The sequence below is a fragment of the Melanotaenia boesemani genome, chromosome 21 (assembly GCF_017639745.1).
Source record: "Melanotaenia boesemani isolate fMelBoe1 chromosome 21, fMelBoe1.pri, whole genome shotgun sequence".
In the NCBI taxonomy this organism is placed as follows: Eukaryota; Metazoa; Chordata; class Actinopteri; order Atheriniformes; family Melanotaeniidae; genus Melanotaenia; species Melanotaenia boesemani.
The window spans coordinates 11047922-11071134 of NC_055702.1; the positions used below are offsets into that span (position 1 = coordinate 11047922).

Consider the following 23213-nt stretch of genomic DNA (forward strand, 5'->3'; position numbering starts at 1 on the left):
TGACCATCAGCACATATAAGTGAGCCCAAGGTTGTGAATTAATGCAATTAAATGGAGCAGCAGCGTTAACCACAGAGGAGCAGTTTAGGAAAATGTAATTATGATAACAAAGTGTAGGCTACAACTCAACTTAAGCTTAACTAAATCTCCTCTTTTATGCTAATTATTCTCTAACATTCTAACACAAATTGTTGGTACAAAAAAAAGGAAAAAAGTGTTAAAAACAATGTGGTTTTACAAAAGACATGACATTGAATTCTTCTGTATGAAAATGCTAAATAAAGTTTGATTAATCATGTTACAGAGTTGTATGCAATTATTTTTATGAGTCACTACATTGATCATAAGAATGTGTTTTAATATTAAAACAAAAAAAAAGTTTTTTGTCTTTATATGCATTGGACAAATACATTCAGTGTTAAGTTATGAGGATTAGAAATGGATTTATAGATATGATTTTAGATGCTGATCCCACAGTTTAAGTGTAAAAACGCTGGGCTGAAATTAGAAATTATGGTCTGTTCATATAAAAAAATGTCCTCAGATCAAGTGGGAATGCAACATGGCATCTAAACAAGCTAAAGCAATACGTCAACACACATACTCGATATTTATCCACATTCATGATATTATATGTAACAGAAAACTAGATCCTTTTCTCCTCACCCCTAAAGCAATAAATCCTTTGTAAACAGTGTTGCCATAGTGACAGGACAGCAAGAATTAACAATTGTAAGTTGGTTTCCAGTTTAAACTGCATTGTGGTGAAAATACTGTAGACAACTAATGCAGCTGTCACTGCCAAACACATCTGTTTCATCCTCAAATGCCCTGGAGCTATTTGGACTGTTATAAAGCCCAGCTTATGAAATTTTATGTCAACAGAGTTGTAATTTATGAACGTTGCTATTGATAAATAATTTGTGGCTAATTGATTTAATGCTGTTAGTTTTAAATCATTTAAGTAGGCCCCAAAAACAGTTTAGGCGAAAGGAACAAATTAGGTGCAGTTGTCTATTTCTCAAATACTTCAACACATGGAAAGGCTGATTATCAAACCAGTGACCTCCAGACCAGTACATGCCAACTCTACCAACTTAGCTACATCAAATTCCATTCAACGTGCAAATTAAATTAATTTAGCATAATCAAAATATCCAAGATGAGCTGTTCATAGATTTCCTATGTAGAGCTCATAATATGACTCCATCTAAAGCTGCTGCACAACAATGATGCATATGAGATGATTTTGCCTTCATATGGGTTTTTAAAGCCAAATGGAAAATGATGCTTTTGTAGTAATAGGAGTACTTGCTCAAAATGCTTTTATTCTAATTTCTGTGGAAATAAAAAGGCATGAAAATGCCATTACCCCGAAGCTATTATTATAAAGCATTACAGTAATGATATCACCATGAACAAAGTCTTCCAACCAAAATGAGTCTGTCTCATTATTTGAGAAATATATATATATATATTGAAATAGAATAGTTTAAGCATTTACAATTAGCCAATCAAATTATCCTCATAAAAATGTGCTGATAAATTTCCACTCTGTAAATGTTAGTAGAACTGTTTCATGTCTTTTTGTGAAAATTTGCTTCTACCTGTTTATTATGTGCTCAAAGTGTTATAACATCAACTTTAACATTGGTGACTTTCAATTTTATTTAATTGTTTATTACAAAGTAATCTGGCTTGTGTGTTTTTACATGATTTTATCATGTGATCAAAATCATGATTACATGTAATTCTGTACATGATGCTATATATATATATATATATATATATATATATCTTACTAGACTTCAACAATCAGTTAAATATGATTCAGAATTATTCTGCAAGTGGTGCCTTGAAAAAAAAAAAAAAGAGCACACTTACATTATGTTCTTTTTTTCCCCCTTTGGGTCAGTGGATTGCTATGAGGAAATACCTGCTGCTATCCAGTTTCCTGAACAGCAAATGTGGGAAAAGACTGGCTACTTTATGTCTGTTCTTATAAATAGATCTTGTTAAAGAGGAAAAAGTTACTAATTTTTTCTGAGGAAAAAAACATAGTACTAAAAACATGCTTAAATATGAACTGAACTTAAAAATGAGCCTTTGTGCAGCCATTGGTTAGACTTTGGAAACAACAGCCAGAACAAAATTAATATCACTCTTTTATTAATCCACTGTTTGATCCACTGTTATAGATCATGGATCAAGAGTTGGTGGACCACGGTCTGAGCATTGCAGGCAGGTCAAAAGGGCTGAGAAGGAAAGGTATTCCTTCTCAACCCTAGGAAAGTTTGATTTGAGCCCTTTAATGGGATTTGCTGACAAAAAGAAGTTAAAAAAAATGCAACTCTATCCTTTGGGGGCTGTCAGCGCCATCATCCCATGGAGCCCACTCACTTGAAAGAGAATCCATCTAGACTTCTGTAGCATGACAACTGAGCCTGTCAGTCTGTGTAAAAACGTAGGCAAGGCGTTTCCGATCACGTTTGTGGGTTTTCAACAGGATGTTGAAGGTGGTTGGGAGACAATTTTCTTTCCAGGTCCATTTATCCTTGGTCACCTTAAGCTTTGAAGTGGAGCTTTAGCAGAGATGGTGGACTCTTCTTTGCTTTCTCATCACTTTTCTAAAGTTGATTTTTACTTTTAAACCTTTAACCAACACAGTCAATGTAGAAAATTCAGCAACGATCACCAATAAATTAAGTAAAAAAACAATAAAAACGTATTTGGATAAGTAACAAGTGTCAATTACATGAGATTTTGAGTGAAAATTGCAACAAGGCAGTTATGTTTGTCCTTTGTTATAATCCTAAAAGAAGATGAGGTTATTAAACAGAAGAGTCCTTCAAGTCCTGTTCTGTTCTTTGTCCTAATATTTGTTGGATGGACTGAGCCGAAAACATCTGTTTGTGATATACAGAGCTATGCTATGCTGTTTTTATCTGTTTTGGACACATGCTGTAGAAAAAGAAATGGTCCCTGGTAAAACCTGCTATCACTGTCTTGTGTATTTCTACACAGTCCACTAAGCGCAGTTAAGAGGTTATACAGTTTGTATGTCTTAGTTTCACTGTAGAGTCATGCATTTTTATTTTTTCTGTTAGTTGTGATGGTCCTTTTTCCAGTCATCTCTCATTTCTTAACAGTGGAGAAAGTTGCAATACCAGATGTTTTTTGTTTTGTTTTTGTCCTCTCAGGCCTCTTATGTCCTTGCAGTCGTGTCACTGTTTAACAAAGTTCAATGCATCCAGGGTCATTGCTCTGCATTAGCTCCCACCTCAGACTCTAGCCAACATTTCAGAACAGGGACAGAATTCTAATGTGGCTACATCTGTGGCTGGGCGGACCATCTCCTCCAAGCAGTAAACCTGCAGATGTCCTTTCACAGTGTCCATATAGGACATAGCTTTATTTCTTCACTGCCAGTAACCTTAATTCTGTTTCTTTATCGAATCCTTAATGGTGTGCCGAGGAAAACTGTGCTGTTTAAGAGCTTTGTCACCTTTTTTTTTTTATTATGTAATTAATGTGTAAACAAGGTCTTTCATGAAGAGTTTTAATTTCCTGAGACAACATGGGGCTAGTACAGTAAAAGCTTTTACAACAAGGAAACAGCTTGGCAACACACCAAGGCTGGAATTTCCCTAATTTTGTTTACATATTTTGCCATGCCCATATGCCAATTCCTTCTTCTATCAAAATAATCTTGTCATTCAAATTCAAAGCTGTTCGTTGATAAGAACATCTAGCATGTTTGATCCCACCCAGATGGAGCCCATCTCAATTGTGGCTGAGTGTGTGTTTAGAATTAGAAACACAGGTGTCCAGGAAGAGAGCATTTAAAGGGAGGAAGCTGAGGGCGGTGGTGCTGAAACTCCCTGGGATGCAGGCCATCTTGTTGTCAAACCAAAATGTATTACAAATACTGTAGGTAAAGTGAATTTTCACTAGCGGTCACACAGGCGATGATCTTTTGTCTGGTACACAATAAATATTAATATATTTTCCATAACTGAAAAGAGCATGGGTTAGATCCTAGAGAGGTTAAATTTCACTTGAATGATTGGTGGGGTGAATACGACTTTTCCCCAACCAGTGGCCATAAATGCCAATGGCTGAGAGAAATTGCATGTGAAGGATAAAAATGCCCTGATTTTGATAGATGCATTGTAAGAAGAATGTATTTTTGCAGTAATTATCACTCCTTTCTAACCTTGCCCAGTAGATGTTACAGCCCAAAGCCAATCAGGAGATGATTAAGTTTCTTCGTGGCATGTTGATTTTACATGTAACCATGGCAATCTGTAAAAATAGCATAAATGAAGGTGACATGTGCATTGAAAAAAGCATGGATTTTAGCTGAAACCATGTCTGTTTTCTAACTTTACCATAGAATTGTTTTTGTCTAAACCTAATCAGGCGAGGACCAAAATGTTTTAGTAAAGATTTGTCATGTTACTCACAGAATGCAGACTGGTTTCAATCTCTTGTCTTACAAGGCCTAAGATTGAATACGCTGTACTCAGCAACATATACTGTTGTATGAGTTTATACTGTGCATGTGTGAATGATAAATACATTAGAAATAATTTTGAACAGCCTACATAGGATTAAAAGATGATATATGAATGCACGTTTGTGTATGGAGTCATATGTAATAGTTTCTGCAGGGATCCTACAATAAAGTTGTCACTGGACAGGGTCACTGCCGAAAGAAGAAAACCATAAAAGCAAGGAAGAGTTGGAAGAGTAAAAAACAGATGCCCAAAGAACATTTTCTCCCAGTTGGCAAATTATTGTGCTTATTGTAGAGTTTTTATTCACATTCCACTATGAAACAGTTTTTTTGTTTTTTTTTAAATATAATAAAAGTAACTTTTGTAGATTTATGACCTACGGTCAGTGCTTTTATCTTTTAAAATAGCTGAGTTAAGAGAGTTAATGGCATTGGAAGACAGCAGAAACAAGGTGTGAACAACACTGACACACACTATTATCACCTTTTAAGTTGACATGGAGACCCTGTTAGCAAAGTGTAGCGCAATTACACATTCAGCAGATCTAAGTACTGGCTGTGCCATCTGATGAACTTAAGTAATAGTCACTGTTCATTTATAGGCCTATCTCTGTTTTGTACAGCACTAGGTCTGCCAAGTTAATATTTTAAAAGCTTAACTATGTTTATCAGCTCATTTTTAACTTTGTACTTCAGAGCTGGGAAAATAATTATTTCCCTTCTAGAAACAACTAGCCTGAAGCATCTGAACATAATTGCTTTTAGGGCACTGAGAAAATGGGCAGGTAGGTAAATCAAACTTGTAAATATATATGAACTAAGGACAGAAAGACTACCTAAGACCCCTAGATGAACTGCTTGTTAGGCACCTTAGGTTGTCGTCTTTGTGGTAATACTGGCCATTTCCAGATACACAACCAAATTTCATGCCAAACTCCCTGTAAACATGCATTGGAAATAAAACCCAACATGACTTTTCATGTATTTCAGTATGTAGTAATTTGTGGCAAAACTTTGACTAGTCTTTAAGGATGCTACCTTATTGTTGAGTTGGAAAATTGTTATACTGAACAACTGGTAACAAATAGTGTCTAGATTTTAATAATAATTTCCAAAAATCTAACCCCTTTACATGTGTGTTACATTTATATTACAACTCCAGCAATTAGCTGGGAGCTTTGTCACCTCACATCTTATGCCAGAAAAGTGATGAGAATATCTCTTTCATGGCAGTTGTTCCCTGCATTTTTACTTGCATACTGCATATATTGCTGAATATATGGTCAGTCAAAGTGCAAAAGCATGTCCTTTTATAATGTGAACCATTTATATGTACCTCTGGCATGAAGATCCCATTTACCCCCTGTGATATTTGGCATTGCATTTAGCTCCTCAGAACGGAAACCCCTGCTTCAAGTTAAGGTGTCACCACTGACAGTTTTAATATAAGCATCCACTGGAAACACATGTTAAGTACAGGTTTAAAAGGTAGATGCATCAAGCTATGCATTTGACCCTTATGAGTAAAACCTATAAAACTCCTTTGGTCTCCAAACGCTGAGTTTTTGACCTTTTAAAGCAGATTCAAATTTTTTCATCATAGTTCAGAAAATGCTATAAGACTTAATATTTTTGGTTTCCATTTGCATGAAAAAAGTGTGGAAAACATCAACTACAAGATCAACTACTTGATGAAATCTGATGAAACTCATGAATAACCATTTTGCTGGACTTAATTTTTGGTTGTGTGGGGTGGCCAGAGAAATGGTCAAATTTATATGGGTGGTAGCCATGACCACCCTTGCTCATCCCTTGACTCTTTCCCTGCAACCTCCTCATGACTATACTTTGTGGCATGGAGAAGGGGAGAGCATTAAAAAACCATAAAAATACCGTTATTCTGATGCAATCCTACTACCTTAATCAAGTTTCATACTGGCTTTACTGACTATAATAACAGCACTTGAAATATCTTAAAACATCTTGACTGGTGAAACAGACTGAACTCCAAGAAGGAAACCATGAAAACATAAACTGATATAGACCTCAAGTCTCAATGTGTACTACTCTGTGTGTGTGTTGGTCTAGCGAATTGACTATCGCCACATTTCACACAGTTTCCATGGACACAAGAGAAATTGTGCCAGGATCCAACACCCGTTTGTTACCTATTTCTCATGTTCACAGCTCAATTGAACCATTTTAGAAGTACATACACATGAAGCCACACAGAAATAAATCACATAGTTTAAAAACATAAAAAGCTGGAGTTTTTGGTGGATGAAATATAACACACTGAAATGTCTTTTAAAGCCCTAATTATACTAGAGGAACAGTGACTCTACTGTACTTATTCTTTGCATACAATTTGGGCTAATAAAGAAGCACTGCTAAATAAGTTAGAGGTGAATAGAGATTTAAATAGCATGTTTTGTTTTCATACTTGTCTTGCTCTGAACTATCACTCTATAGGCCAGTTTGCAATAATTTTGCAGAAATTTGTCCTTTCTTTGTATATAAATAAAGACAAAGTCGAGCAAAGCAGGCCTATTTGTCCTCAATGAACTCTTAATATAAATTTTCATTTGAATTTTTGTCCACCATCCGGCTACACGCGTTCTAAAGTTTCTGCTTAATAGATAAACACAAGATGCATTTGCATGGGTTTTTGTATGTGTATGTGTGCACGCTGTGTGCTGTTACACATTAATCAGATTCTCTCCTCCTGCAAAAACAATTTAAGGGCTGTGTGGGCTCATTACCAACTTTTATTCATTTGATGTTGTGACTGAAGCAGAGTGAGACACTTCTCTGTTTCCCAATATTTGGGACAATAATCTCTGCATGTTGTTTATCATGGAAAACATTGCTGCCTTGCTTTTCCTCCTGAACAATACAGTATTGTTGTGCATTATTCTTTACACCCCCAGATTATTGAAGTTACTTCCACCTATAAGTTACAAGATAAGAAAGCAGCAGCAGGGAGGTATTTGCCACTGAGCCACTAAATTGTTACTCCAGGCACTGTCATTCAATTAATGAGAATTCAGACAGGGATTTTTCTCTATAAAATATTATGCAGGGAGGAAGGAGGCATCACTCTTCAAGTTAGGTGTTCATCACTTAGAAAGACAGGTATTGTCAAAACATCCTTCGCTCAGGCTGCTTTTATTAGAACCCCAAAAGCAGCTGTTTAACGTGCCTTGTTCGGACTATGACAGGTGTTTTACTATGGTTATCTGGCTTTTCCAGGCAGCAAAATTAGAAGCTCATCCCATGCTTTGATACATGTCAGCAGTTGCTAACTTTTTCTAAACTCACTTATTCTGTGAAAACCATGTTTCAAGTGGCACATAGCATTTAAATAAAGACAGAGTGGGGGAAAAATTAGTTCCATAAGCTGGGTAGGTGGCCATGCCTCTTTGCAAGAGCCTATCCTAGATGCTTTGAGGTTAGAGAAGGAGGACAGTCTGGAAAGTTTGCCAGTTCATCACAGGGCCAACACAGAGACAAATGAAACAAGCAACTTTGTACACTCATATGCACTATAGGGTCAATTTAGAATAATCATTTTCATCTGCTGTGCATGTTTTTGGATTGTAGAAGGAAGCCAGAGACAGGGGGAGGGCATGCACCGTAGCTGGTTGATGCATCTTGATTAGTTTTGCTGACTGAGACCAAAACTGAGACAGGACCAAGGTGGACTTATATTAATTGTGTGACTTCTGAATGGAAACGATTGCACCAGGGCTTTTTTTAAGGGCTAAATAGCAAAGGGGGTTATTGATATGAAAGAACCAGTTTTAACTTTTTGTACTTTTTATTATATTTTTTATAATTCCTCTATACTGTAGAGCTGTCCACAAGGCATCATGGCCACGGTGTGTCTGTGCATTTGACATCTTAAACTGCTGAGTTGGGGCTGCAGGGGAAAATGTGTAATGTCTCAGAGTCCTTCTGCTTACGGTAAAATCTCACAGTCCTTTGTGGCTGCCTTCTTCTTATTCCTCCTTCTGTTTCTTCATTCTCTCAGACAGTTCAGGATGGGTGTAGTCTAGATGAGGAGTGGGCGAATTGCAAGTGCCTGCCTTGTTGGCAAAGGATTGCGCCAGCAGAACACAGAGCCTGCCAGCCTTGAGCTGTCCACCCACTCCGGTTCCTGTTCCTCAGTGATTAGCCTGCAGTGTCAGCCCCCTTTTGCCTCTATGCAGCTGCTCTGTCATGGGTGTAAGTTGGATTTCCATGCAACCTTTCCTGACTTGTCTGTATGCTCTGTCCACCTGCTTCAGTTACATGTAATGAACCAATGCATTTAATGGGTAGCATCCGTGCAGGCAACTAGGTTTGTTAAGGGATTATTATATTTGTCTTGGTTTGTCTTGCCTGACGTTGATGAAATGTCAGGAACTGCGCTTTTAAGTTGTGCAAGGACTCACTGGATCCCCCACTCCAGATGATTAAATCTTTCATGCCCAAGGCTTGACATTTCTTCCCTTAGCAGTAACTCCACATTCTTTTTAAATACCAGAAATAACACAGAGGGAGACTTGTAATTAAACTTTAGTCAGTGGCATCTTCAAGTTTTGACTCAAAGAAAATGTTTTGAATATTGGTTTAATCAGGAATGTGTGAGTTTAAAGCTTGCTTTTGGCTTTGTTTCTGTCTTCTATGCAGAATAAGGCTGCTGCATTCCCATATGCCTGTATGAAAGAGGGAAAGGAAAAAAAAAGAAAGGAAAAGCTTTATGAGGAACAGACACTGCTGATGTGATGAGCAGTGACATACAGGGCAACGCTCCATCTCTGTGTTGGAACATGCCTGGTTGCTCCACGGACAGTTTGTTTGGTTAAATTTCAGCTGCTTGTTAATGTGCAAATTACTGTAGAATCCTCAAATGTATTGACTGTACAGGAACATTCTCAGAAAACAAGGCAGCCTGAGTCGGAGCAACAAGTTCAGCACAGGATTTTATTTAGTATTTGTTACACCCAATAAATGTGCTTTGATAAATATATGACCATCCAACATGACATTTTATTTAACCTTAAAAGGGATGTGACTGCTACGGCTGGTTGCAAATGCATATTTTATCCCACTTTAGATTTTTAACATACTACTCCATTGACAGGATACTTCCTTCTGCCTTTCTTTTAAAGAAATGAGATGCAAGATCTATTTAAGCGTCCAAGTTGCTTGCCCTCTATGAAGGAGGAGATCTTCATCTGGTGAAAGCAGCTTTCATCCCAGACAAAGTGGGAGGAGATGAAGATTAAAGCAGATCCTGAATGTGTCACTTGATGATTCTATTACTCATTCACCTCTACCAGACCAATGAAATGAATGTGTAATGTGTCAGCTGCCTGGGTGGATTAGATTTTTAAGAGAAAAGAATAAAGAAAAGATTTTAGTTTGAGTCACCTGTCTCTCTTTCTCCTTCCTCCTTCCTCTCTGCTCCCTCATCTCCTGCTCTCTTTATTTCTCTCTCCCTTGCTGCATTTTTCCCAGACTGAAGCGTCCATGGACCCTCTGGCTCCACTGCTTCCGTCAGTAACTTGGAGTGCTTTAAGAACTTTGTGAACTCTTTGTCTTGGAGTGGGAAGGGAGAGGAAGGCGAGCAGTTGATGGGACACAGCCCAGCAGCAGCAGCAGGCTCCTCTGGAGACGGCATCGGCACTTTTAGCTGGAGATAATCCTCCCCCAGGCCATGACAAGGCAGTGCCTCACCCTTATGACCCCCCTGGCTGTACTGGGACTCCTTCTGTGGTTTGCAGACCTGAGCCTTGGCTCTGTAGGAGAGGATGAGGATTACTACATACAGGAGCTGCTGACAAGAGAACAGTACAATCAGGTTCAAGTGTTGGAGAAACCAATTTCCTCGATAGCTCATCGGGATGAACGTCCAAGACAAAACCCGACAGCAAAAATGCCCAAAAGAAAGGCAGAAAGCAACAAGAAGACAGATAAAACCGCAGCTGAAACAAAATCAGGTAAAGGCATGGTTATTTTCTCAGAAAATAGGCAGGTAGATAGAGGATAAACAATTGTATATTTTAAAGCAGGTGTTTGAGGGCTATCTTCAATATAAATAGCATGATTGCATGACTAAAGAAGAATGCTAATGCTTTTAACAATACAACAAACATTACACTTAAAATTAAAACTTGCTAGTATAACATATTGTATCAGTGGAAGTGAAAAATGGAAGGATTTCCTACAAAATGATGATGGATGAAAGCTGCAAAGACACATCTAAATTAACTCCCCATCCTGATGGATATATGCAAAAAAATGACCTTCTGAGGAGTCCTCCATCTCACATTACAGCATGCACAGACCAGAGTAATGTTTCTGCTTGGATTCTGCACTACAGGAAGATTAAAAGCTTCTTGCTCTGCAAACGTGAGAAAGAGGTGCTGGAGCACATGTGAAATTCATGCAGTGCTGTCCCACTGTGGTCCATGTGGGAATATGCAGCACAGATCTCTTCTTCTCTATAGGAGTCTCAGCTTAGGCAGTGGCAGGTTTGTGGGTATGTTTGAAATACAGTTGGATGATTGGAGAACAGTAGGGGGTGTGAGGGTTTCTGCTGTTTGGTGGCAGATTGAGCAGCTGTGTAGACAGTGACCTCATGTTTCAGGCATCTGGCTTCACATGTTTCTGCAGGCTGAATGCAGGTAGGACTATAGAAGGAGGATAATGGCAGTTAAGATTACAGATGTCAAAGCTTTTTGTCCCCAAATAAGTTTTAAGATAGAATTTGCCTTGGTGCTTCTGAGCAGTTTAGCATCCTTCAGCTTATAATTTCAGTTATGCAGGACACATTTTTTTTTCTTTTACTGATCTCATCAAGTTAAGGATAAATCAGGCATCTGTTTTAAAAAAAATGTGACAGATTTAGAAATAGCTGACAAATTATGGTAGACAGGGAGAGAAAATAGTGGCTGATATAACTGGGCATCCTGATTCTCTGATTTGATATGCTCAACCCCTCCCCTCATATCCACTCTTCCCCTTTGAATGCAAGTGGATGAGGAAAGGGGAGTTGAGGTAACAGCTTTTAAATAAAATTCAACATCTTTACCATTCTTATTAGAGCTTTCATTTCAAGCAAACCTCATAAAAAAAAATCTTAATTGTTTTATATTTTCTTACTGCCTTGTTGTATTATATCTACCAGAAGAGTATTCAACTATTAATTTATTAATATTCGTTCAACATCATGTGACATAACCCTTTTATACATTTACTTTACAAATAAAGTTGTGCCAAGGATGTACCATTGGTTTTCTTTCCTCCACCAGGCCTCCACAGTCTTTGCTTCTCCAGGTGCATTTTTGGAATTGAGACATCCTTTGTTTTTCTTAAATTGAGAGCAGTTTCTGAGTCCTGGTTAAGATGATGGAGGGGCGAAGAGATAGGGGTACAAAAGAGCTTACAAGCTAGAAGTATTTTTAGTAGGTTGCTTGAGTAACTTATTGGTTTAAATAACCAACCTCTTGCAAGTATGGTGGCAAATTGTACACATTCTAGCTTCTAATGACCAAAAAAATATTGTGTAAAAAGCACTGGGAATCTGTTTTCTGGAGTAACACCTTATATTTTGAGGGATTGAGCTCCTGTCCCAACAGTTTTTTAGACTTTTTTCTGGCATTGTTTTTAAAATTAGCATGCATTATTTAACAAAAAAACAAAAAAAACAAAAAACAACCAAACAAACAAACTAACAAAACCAAAACACATTCATATATATTTTATGGATTTTACAAGTGCAGCAAACTAAAACATCACTGCAACCACAAAGATATGTGGTTGTGGCATATACTGTATTCCTGTTTTATCTTGAGGCCAATGATTTGATTTTCTCAAAGATTTTCCGGCATAGAATGATAATAGAGACATTTTTCAATAAATGCAGGGAGGCATTAGTATTTCTTCTGATCTTACAAAGGAAAAAAGTATGTTCACTGCAACCATAATGTGGAACAACTATGCACAGACAGTGTGAATGCAGATATGGCGGAAAATGTAGAAGGAACTAAAAGAGAAACCTTTATATGTCTCTCTAAAACAATGATTCATACATGGTAAAATATTCATGCATTTACTGCTTAGAGGGTTTGACATAAATAGAATATTATTAACATTTACTTAGGTTTGTTTGGATCACCTTCGCATCCTCATGTGGTGTCTGTTTTGCACCAATATATCATTGACCATATGTCGGCATGGTCTAAATCCATTATGCTGAACCACATCTGCAGAGAGGTTTGAAGGATTTAACCTGTCCTCATAATAAGACAAAGATAAAGACTTTCAGATGTGAGAGAAGTTGTTGTCATGTAGGGCCTTTCTTGACTTTAGACTTTGTCTAATACAAAGCACAAGCCTCGCTCCTATCTTTAATCCCTGGAATGTGACTATCCTCCTTCATATACAGAAAGTTGTCATGATTGATTTGAGCCTAGAGGGAATCATTTCATACATGATATCTAAATAAATTAAAGATTTTTAACCAGAATTTAACTAAATTAATCAGGTCGAAAAAAAAAAACAAAAGTTGGGACCACCTCTTTTTTTAACAGCGTTTGACTAGATGAGATCGACTGAGTCAGTAATTTTGAATGCTTCTGTGTCAGCCTAGTAATATTGTATATTTAAAATTCTTTTCTTGACCAAATGTCATTTCCACACTTAGGGAAAGCACCCAACAAAAAGGCAGAGAAAAGCAAGAAGAGCATGGTTAAGAATTCTAACATCATCTCTGAAGGAGACAGACAATACAGCTTGATAAAAGAAGGTGAGTGAAAAACCGAGATCTCTCACTTGGGAACTTAATGATCTAATAAAAATGAATCTTTCCTCCAATGTGCATGGATCCTTTCTCCAACTCCACAGAAGCTGTTAAGATGGGAAAAAAGACACAAACTCTCTCAGAGATGACAAATATTTTGGAAAGGGCAGGAGTGTTCAGAAAGCATATTTTCCCTCAGAGGAAAGGTTTGGCATTACAAGATGATACTTGCAAAAGTCTGTGAGGCATTGTGTTAGGTTTCCATGGATCACAGTATATTTATTTAACTAAAGCCAGGATGCCTCAGTAGCTTTTCTTGCACGTCAAATGTTGATTAAACATTCTTTACTGAGCGTGCAAAGTGAATGTAGTTTGACCTGAGACTGTCTCTCTTCAGAATGAACAGACATTAACCAAATCAAACTTAAAAAAATACTTTAAAAGAGAGATCTTACGGAGCTGCGTTTCATATTGCTGAGAATTGAGAAATGGTTATGATGACCAGCAATAAATTAACATTTTTATGTTTGAGCAACTGTAAGGAACCTCTATAAAACAGGGTGAATGGCTGCCATCTTTAATTTGGTGTTGGGTAATAAGATCAAAAAGTTAAATAAACTTGTGGGTTGGAAAATAGAGGAGTGCTCAGTGGCATGCCTGGATCAAGTGACACTCACTGGCAAGAGGTGGCTCAGACAGACAAAGCCATGTTTTCTTGACTAAAACTCTCACTCAACATTGATCTGTTTTCTGATTTTGTTTTACTGGATATTGGTAGCAGCTGATGTATAAGGTCTTTAAAACAGTAAAGACACATATTCCCTATAAATCAAGAGCTTCATTGGTAAAGTTTTACGATCGTTCCGGCTCCAAACTCATTCAAGGCTTTTCTCGAAGGTCTAGCAGATTTGACTGGCTGCCACGTGCACATATCAAAACAATAGGAAGTTCATTAAATGGATGCGTGGGGTGGGGGGGACAACGGCTGTAAAACCAATAGGGATTTGGAATCAGCAGATGTCTCAACATAATGACCATCAGATGTAACAGAAATTTGTTGAAACTAGTTGTTTTTCAAATATCCCACATATGCTCTGCAAAGTTGCAGAGATGTTAATCAAGTGTAGAGTCTCGCACTCTGAGCAGTGAAATTCTTTTTCTTTTAATGCAATTCTGCTCAAAACACACCGACCAAAGGACATTCATTGCCACTTCATTTTCAAGAAGTGCATTCAGCTGTCATAATAATGTAGAGATGACTTTGATTTCAAACCAAATAAAAGTGAAATTAATTTTATTGTTCAATATTTTCTGATATGTGAACTTAACTGTCTAATCTGTGTTAAATATATCAGCAGCAGATTGTTTGCAAATCAGGAAAAAATAATGTCTTATTCTGAAATACCAGCTGAATGCACGGTTCCTAGATAACATGATGCACAGCCCACAGTTTCTTTTCTATTGTGGTTGTAAAGCTTCTTTTGTAGAATAAGAAACAAATATATTTTTTTATTTAATTTTATTTGATCAGCTGATATCAAAAGTAGTAAAAAAAAACGTTGACTCTTTGATTTGGGTTGCTGCTAACAGATGAAAATATGGTTTGAGATGTCATTTTATTATGTTTAGTGATTAAGGTCTAAATTCACTGACTTGATTTGTGAATTATTGATAATCTGTCAGTTTGTCCTTGGACATTACAAATCTGATTCTGCTGTCTTAGATCATGAAATGTATCAGTGAAAGGATGCTGCTTGTTATAAACAATAGGAGCTGAGCCTGAACAGAAAATGCTGCAGAGCCGGGTTATCACCCAACATTAAAACCACCATCATCACACAAAAAATACAGATTTTAGTCCCAAGTCATTAAGCTGACATTACAGTGTATCATTTGGCAAAAAATACCCCCGCCCCACCCCACCACACACACACACACACACACACACAGACACACACACCTACCCCCGGTGCGCATCACTAAGCATGATTTTTATCCTCATGATCAGAGGTTTAAATTAGGACAATGAAGCTGATGCACCAGTTCTTAAAATGTGATCTTAAATATTAGCAGGGATGCTAAGGGATGTAACTGGAAACTATTCTATGTCTGTGGTGTTCTTGTCAACCTCTTTGTCATTTTGTGCATCATTTTGGCTCTCAGGTTCATTTTGGTCATTTTGTTTCTCTTTGTGGTAATCAACCTTTCCTTTAAGTTTAATTCATTGTGAGTTTCATTCTGCCTGTCTTCTATCTTTATTTGGCTTTCTGTCATATTGCTTTGTTGTCATTTTCATCACTGCCATTTTATATTTTAATTTTCAGGGTTGTTTAGAATCTCTTTTGAGAATAGATATATGTTTTCTAGATAAGACAATGAGACCTTTGACTCTATGACCTGACCTGGGCCTTATGGTTTTATTTGACAATCTGATCTCTGCTTTGTTTTATTTATGGTTTACACAGTGCTGCTTTTATTTACTTCCCTGTGCTCAGAAATTTGCCATGTGTTAGATTAAAAGCTGCAAAACTTTTGTTTTGAATTTTTCACTACGTAAACATCACAAAAGGAATAAATCCTGCTTGTTAAGTATTTCAATACTGAAAAAGAATTTGTGATCTGCAGAGCCTGACTAAATTTTGACTCCAGAACTGCAATGACATGGCAATTGGCCTAGAGAGCATCATACAAGGACACAACTGTCTGTTTTTTATCAGTTCTATAGCACATTATTGTTGAATCCATATGCTGTGCTCTTGTGAGGGTCCTCTTGGATTGCATGCAGATGGTGATAATGATTTAAGGCTTTGCAACATGGCAGGCACCCATCTGTTCTCTCCTCCTAACTTTGATCCATTGATCCATTGGGCTGCTGAAACGGTATCATATATTCTGTAACAGTTAAAAAACTTGTGGACTCAGAGTAGCAGTCTAATATGATTGTACATGTGGGCATAAATCAAATCAAATCAAACTTTATTTTATTAGGGGTCATAAGTTCAGCAACACATGTTTTGTTGACATATAAGCTTACTGTTAATACAACTTTAACTGGGCTCACCAGTGACTTTTCAACTTTTTCCATCAGTTTTAAAGGAGAAGGCACTTTTGTCTTAAATTATATTTACTATATGCTCCACACATACATTATCTTTATTGTTTGTGCATTTTGAATGCTTATCTTTTTGCAGCTGCAACTTCTCCTTAAATCAAAGTATCATGCAGATAAAGCTGTAATACAATGCCTTTCTTCTTTATGGAGCACAAATGTACCTCAAAACCTATGGAAAAGCAAATCCACATCCAATGTATTTTTTAAGAAATTTGATTTTATCTTCTTTGTAGCTTTTACACCTCTGGGTATTCATTTGTGAAGGTGATCCTGGCTTTGTGACAGGGCCATGTGCTGCATATGGTGCATGTACAAACAGACTGGTGCCCAATCGGAAATTCTTCCTCTGATGTTCCATTGCTGTGGTCCAGCTTGATCTAACCGAAAGAGCCTTTGAGCAGTGGAGATTTCAGATGTCAGGTTTGATTTGCCCATTTAGCTCTTAATGGATGACATTCACCGTAGTGTAAAAAGATGAGAGAAACTTACACAAAGAGCCCCTTTCAGCTCAGTTTCTGCAATCACTTAAATACGGGCATTTGTTCAAACAAAATGCAAATCCATTCAGCATGAAAAAAACAAACAAAACAAAACAAAAACATATCTTAGAGATCTGCAGCTTTTCTTTTTTAAAGACTATGTTTAGCAAGCGTCCCCCCCCACCCCAATAAACATCGTGTCTTGAATGCAGCTGAAACTTTTGCAACCATTCATTCTAACGGCTGCTAATCATTAATACTACCAATAAATATATAATGGAAATAATAGCATGCAAGGCTAGTCAATATAACAGATTTGGGCTGTTAATTATCTACACCATCATCTCTTGTCACTTAGACATAAAATTAAATTCTGATTAAAAGTTGTTAATAACAAATAACTTCAACTACGTCAAGTTGTGTTTGAACATCTGACAGTTTGACGCAGTAAAGAATCAGTTTATTATATTTGCAGTAAAAACCAAAGCTGCCAAAGGAATTATAGCCTATGTTTATATTGAAACAAGTAGAACGCGTGCATTTCTACATGACTAAACTTGTAGCTGTACAACATATCAACAGGCCTTATTCCCTTTCTCCAGCACTCATCACAACCCCATGGAGTTACACAGACAGCTGTCACTGTGTCCATCTCAGGTATCTGTAGGTCATTATGGAGAGAATTGAAAGAATGGGTTTAAGTTTATTTATGCACAAGAAATCAGTTTTGGGTCTTGAGAGACAAGCAATGTTCAATCAAGGCTATATACAATTTTTCTTTGGTAGATAGATGCTAATAAATCAATGTGGTGGAGTGGGGGTATAAATAAAGGAATGAAGGAACAAGACAGTACCTCTTGGAATCTGGACACTGATAGCGGATGAACAGAAGTAAAAGGTACAGATTTCTGCAAGACTTCTCAGGGTTTACAGAGTCAGAGATGAGCATGAAGTGGACTGCAAAAATCCATCTGGAGGGACAAGAATAGAGCAGAAAATAAATTTAAATTTGAGCTACAGTCTGAAAAGAAACAAGCAGAAAGATCATTTCTTACCATTGGTGATTTAAGAATTGGTGAGTGAGGTGAGTTTGACAGCATGAAAAAATGAGAGTGATGAAGTATAGATAGAGGAAAAACTTAAAGAATGAGCACAGACATAAAGGAACAAATACTCCCTATGGATCTTATGCATATGCTCTATTTTCATAGGTATTTATTCATTCTTTACTAATCATAGGACCAGTTGTGCTCTGATCAGCCATGGTATTAAAACCACTGAAATGTAAAGTGACGCTATTATTATTGTTGTTGCACCTGTGAAGAGGTTGAATACATTATGCAGGAAGTGAACAGAAAAGTGTTGAAATTGAGGTACTGTAGGATATATGGAATAAACCCACTAATTTATTTTTTTTTAATTCCTTTTTCCCAAGTTTAAACCTTCTCTGATGTGCATCACAATATTGGACTACTGGTATCAAGCAGCACAAATTATGTAAAAATGTGAAGATGCCACTAACATGCCTTTAGCAGTAGCATTCATTTTAGGATCGGTGCTTCCTAGCATGTGCAAAAATCTTCTGTATTGCATGTATCTCATGCTGCCCCCTGTATTAAGGTAGCTCTTTGTCAAGAAGAAGCTAAACATGGAGCTCTGTACCAGCCGATATGTGTTAGTCTCTTTGACTAGGGAGGAGATAGCAGCAGGAAACAAGAAAAGAAGATATAGCAGATGCAGTTTGATGATGCACCAGGCAATGTGGCATCGAGAAACCCAAGGAGCTTAGATTTATGGGGATGACACTCTGACACTAAACATTGTAGCAGACTACATACAATCCTTCATGAAAACAGTATTCCCTTCTAGCAGTGACCATCTGTAGCATGATAATCCATCCTGCCACAAGACAAAACTTCAAGGTGTTAGCTTGCACATTTCCAGGATTCCAAGTTCAATGATGCATCAGTAAGGTGAGATGGAAAAAGAAGTTCCATGTAGACTCCATAATGTATATTGCAAAACCTGCTGCAAAAAATTAATAAAATGCAAAACAAAGTTTACGTGTGCAGTTTATCAGGCAGGGTGGCTCCAGTTTGCATTGTGATTGTTATAGAATCCATCATTTTGGGGCATCACCGCATACTGGAATAAAAGTCAAGATATAAAAAATTTGGGCTTTTACCTTTTTAAAAAATGGACCTCTTTCCCAGGCTGCAATTCTAAAATGAATTCATCTACAGACTGTGGTTGCCAAGCTGGTAACTGTGACTGGACTGGCATCCAATTCAATAAATGTATAATAATAAAACAGATGTTGAGGATTTTGTGATAAAATCATTTCTTAAACTTGTCTTATTTTTTTTAAGCCTGTGGACATCTCAGATACAAAGATTTTCATCATGTATGAAGTCCATTATTAAACTAAAAAAACTTTTTATTAAACTAAGAAAAAAAGTTTTATTGTGATGCACTATTTATTTAGCCACATTTAGCCATAAGCAGAAAATGGAGCTTGCCTGACACTTGATGCGATTTCTTATCATCTTCCTTTCTGGAGAATTGAAATGTAAATATTTAATAATGAATTCAGGTTGTGGTTTGATGGCTTTGATAAAGGTGCTTTGCAAAACTACACAAAGCATGCATTCACAGTTTACAGTCATTAATCACCACTAATGCATGACACATTTTGAAATGAAATTCATAGTTCAAACATCAAAGGCTTCGTCACATATTAACAATCTGATTAAGCAAATTTTCTTCCTCTTGGCTTAATTTTGAGGTTTGATGTTTTCAAAAATGGAGCTCCAGCATTACATTGAGTAAGTCGTGACACTGGATGCACAAAAACTTTACTGTTAACTTTAATTTTAAATTAGCTTACAGGAGAGCTGTCATCTAAAAGAGTATAGAAGGCAGTTGCTTTGTGCTTGCTTTACACATAACAGGACATAATAAACAAGAAAAAAAAATGCTAAACAAAAAAAGCTATTGTTGAGTCAAGCTATTAGCAAATGCATGCTCAGGAGTTATTGTATATAATGTGCACAGAGCAACTCTTCTGGAATGATGCAACTCATGATACATAATAATACCATCACCGGGCAATTTGTCTTTCTCCTTACTCAGAATGCCCTCCCATGGGATTGGAGACATTAAAGATTGATGACTTCCAGCTTCACGCTTCGTCTACGAAACGCTATGGCCTTGGTGCACACAGAGGTCGCCTTAACATTCAGGTAAGACAGGAATGTAAAGTGCTGGCGTAGCTTGGCCAAGCTCACAGGATATGTCAAGGCTTGCATTACACCCTAGGCTCTCTCACCTTTCCTTAGAAGATTAAATGTTTTCTAAAGTCTTTTTTCCCCACAAAGCAGCAATACAAAAGAAATATGATTGGGAAATCACTATCCTTAAATTTCAGAACCAATTTAAGTTCCTATTTAAGCATCTTGAAAAGATGTCAGATGACACTGGCTTTTTAATTCTCAGTTTGGGGGACATTATCTCGTTTCAGCTTACCACATTCAGTATTTCAATATTCCAATGCTAACTAAAAAACAAAAGTAATGGTGTTGCCATCAAATCAGGGACATGTTACCAGACCTAATAAAAAAGGTGGGTATCTGGGAGAAGAGGTATTTCCTGTTAGTGCAGGCTGAGCTTTGAGGGTGTTATTCTGCAGAAAGTTTGCACCAAACCTCATCTTCTCCGAGCCGAGCTGCTCCAGTCCAACTGCAAAGTTAATGAAACACGCAAACACATGCTCTTAATTCAGTCAAGACACACCAAGCAAAAGAACAAAGGATATATTGTCTGGTGTGTGAACCCATGTGTGTGCAATTGTAGGGTTCATAGGAGGACAGAGATTGTGTCAGGAGATATACATAGTGACCAGATGCTGAAAGGATCTGTTGGTTCTGGTCTGTTTCCAGTGACTTTGGTTTATTTACACTTTTGTAGCAGCGACAGTTAATTTCTGGAATCTTGATATAAAAAAATATCAGGAAAAAACATGAACTAATATTTTAGAGAGTTTCCAGATAGATATTAAGCTATAAATTTTTAATGACTGCGACATTAATTGCATACAGAATCTACACAATGTTCTCAACAATGATAAAGCAAAACCAGGAAATAGAATTGGTTTAGCTCAAAGACAGAAATATAACAATGCTTTAAGAACTTAATTGGTGCCAACTTTGTCTTAATTCAAATCATTGGACACAATGAAGATGAGAGGCACTTGTATTTTCAAGGTCTAATAGTTGATGGTTTGCGGTAATTTAAAAAGCAAGACATGATGATGAGAGAATTTTTTAGACCTGTGAAAAATGATTCTTTCAAGAAGCTGATCTGAGGACAGATTTCTACAGCATCCAAAGTTTCATAAAGCCCAGTATCTAAATCACTATCTCAACAAAAAGGAGGCAATCAAAAAGCACAGATGTGGTTTGTAAAATACTGTTAAAGTCCTGCAGTGACCCGGCCATAGTCTAGACCTGAACCCAGATCAGCATCTCTACAGAAATCTGAAAATAGCTGTACAGTGGTGGCCCTCATTAAACCAGTTTAAAATAAAGGGTTAAGCAGAACCAGTTTGCAAATCTCTCCCATCGCTGAACACACACATGCCATAATTTTAAAACAGCAAAATGTTAATTTGATAATTGCCTCCTACCCATTTTAGGAAACCAGTTTAAATTTACGTAGTCACCTTTAACCCATCTCTTAGATGTCAATGTGTAATGAAGAGCTGGTGTTTACATCTTTAAACACTTAGTTGTTCCATGTTTAAAGGGCTAATGCACTTCAAGCAGACTTGACATGTATGATAAAGAGGTTATCTGCACTCAGCATGTGCAGTATAGCCCAGTGTCCTTTTCTTTTCATTTCTTCATCCACCACTGTACCTTATTTTACAATCCCATACTTTTGTTGTTCATTTTTTAACTGGAAATTTATTTGTAAATTGTATATTGTAAATTGTAGTATTTTTCTTTTTCTTTTCTTTTCTTTTTCTTTTCAGTTTTTGACCTGAATATTTGTAAGATCTGCTCTGTATTTGGTATTTTTCAATCACACAGTTTTATTTTATTCTGATCCTCTTTCTTTTTCCTTAATGCTGCTGTAACACTACAATTCCCCATTCTGGGATCAATGAAGTGCATCTGATTCTGATTCTGATGTTATAGTGTTTGAATTTGGATGATTAAGATAACCAGTGAAGCCTGCCAGCTTGCCAGATCATGTTCTTATCAAGTATTAAGTACAATAAGCTGTGTATAGAAAAGCGTAATAATTAAATCTAGCAGCTGAAAAAAAGGAAAAGGATTAATAAATGTGTCACATGGACCTTAAAGAACAGTGTTTTCAAGACTGTTTTACAGAAGTGAACTGTTTTACAACCCAGCTACTTTTTTCTTAGTTCATTTTCACTTTTTAAGGACCAAGATTCAATTTAGTTTTCACAAACTTGTGTCTATCTACACTTGACATGCAGTTCTCTCATGTCAGAAGTCAGATTAATCTATCTTTGCCAATTCTTGTATAGGCAGCACATTTTAGAACATCATGACAGTTCAGTCATACTTAGTTTCACATTTTTCACCATCTCCATTGCCAGCACTGTAAAAGACTTTAATTAAAACCACTTTACCATACATAGACTGCATGAGTGGTTTGACATTCTGCTTCAAATGACTGTTTGGCCTGCAGGCTGGCCTTTATGAAGATGACCTGTACGATGGAGCCTGGTGTGCAGGGAGAGATGACCCACTGCAGTGGCTTGAGGTGGATGCCAGAAGGCTAACAAAGTTCACCGGGGTCATCACACAAGGCAGGAGCTCCCTCTGGTCGTGAGTAGGATGCCTGCAGGCATGCACAGTAGTTGCAGATGATTGCACAGTAAGGATGAGGATTTTCTCATCCAAGATAATGCTGAATGATTTTGTGCCAAGTGTGTTACCTTTTAGAGATGTGACGTTCGTGAACGAATCGATTCTTTTGAACGACTCTTTTAAATGAACGATGGGAACCGATTCACAGCTGTGAGCCATTCATTTGTGAGCCATTCTTTTTATATAGAAATTTTTGACACTCCCTTCATCAAATCAAATCAAACTTTATTTATAAAGCGTTTTCATGACATAGGCAACACAAAGCTCTTTACACGATTAAAAACATTGATGCATATCTCAGTTCATATCTCATTGTTCAATTAAACAAGCCTTTACAAACACTCAATAAAATCTTTCACACAGTCACACGCACACATGTATACACACACATGCCAAGCCCAACCCCCCC

General features: G+C 37.0%; 1 protein-coding gene across 1 annotated transcript in view; it reads left to right on the forward strand.

Moving 5' to 3' along the window:
• The first annotated feature begins 3323 nt into the window (after positions 1-3323).
• cpxm2 (carboxypeptidase X (M14 family), member 2) overlaps positions 3324-23213 on the forward strand; it is a 38715-nt gene continuing 18825 nt past the window's right edge. Inside the window, exons 1-5 of the mRNA XM_041974371.1 lie at positions 3324-3428; positions 10025-10506; positions 13215-13316; positions 20034-20143; positions 22623-22762. Of these exons, the coding sequence (XP_041830305.1) occupies positions 10224-10506; positions 13215-13316; positions 20034-20143; positions 22623-22762 (635 nt within the window). The 5' untranslated portion in view covers positions 3324-3428; positions 10025-10223. The remainder of the gene's footprint in view (positions 3429-10024; positions 10507-13214; positions 13317-20033; positions 20144-22622; positions 22763-23213) is intronic.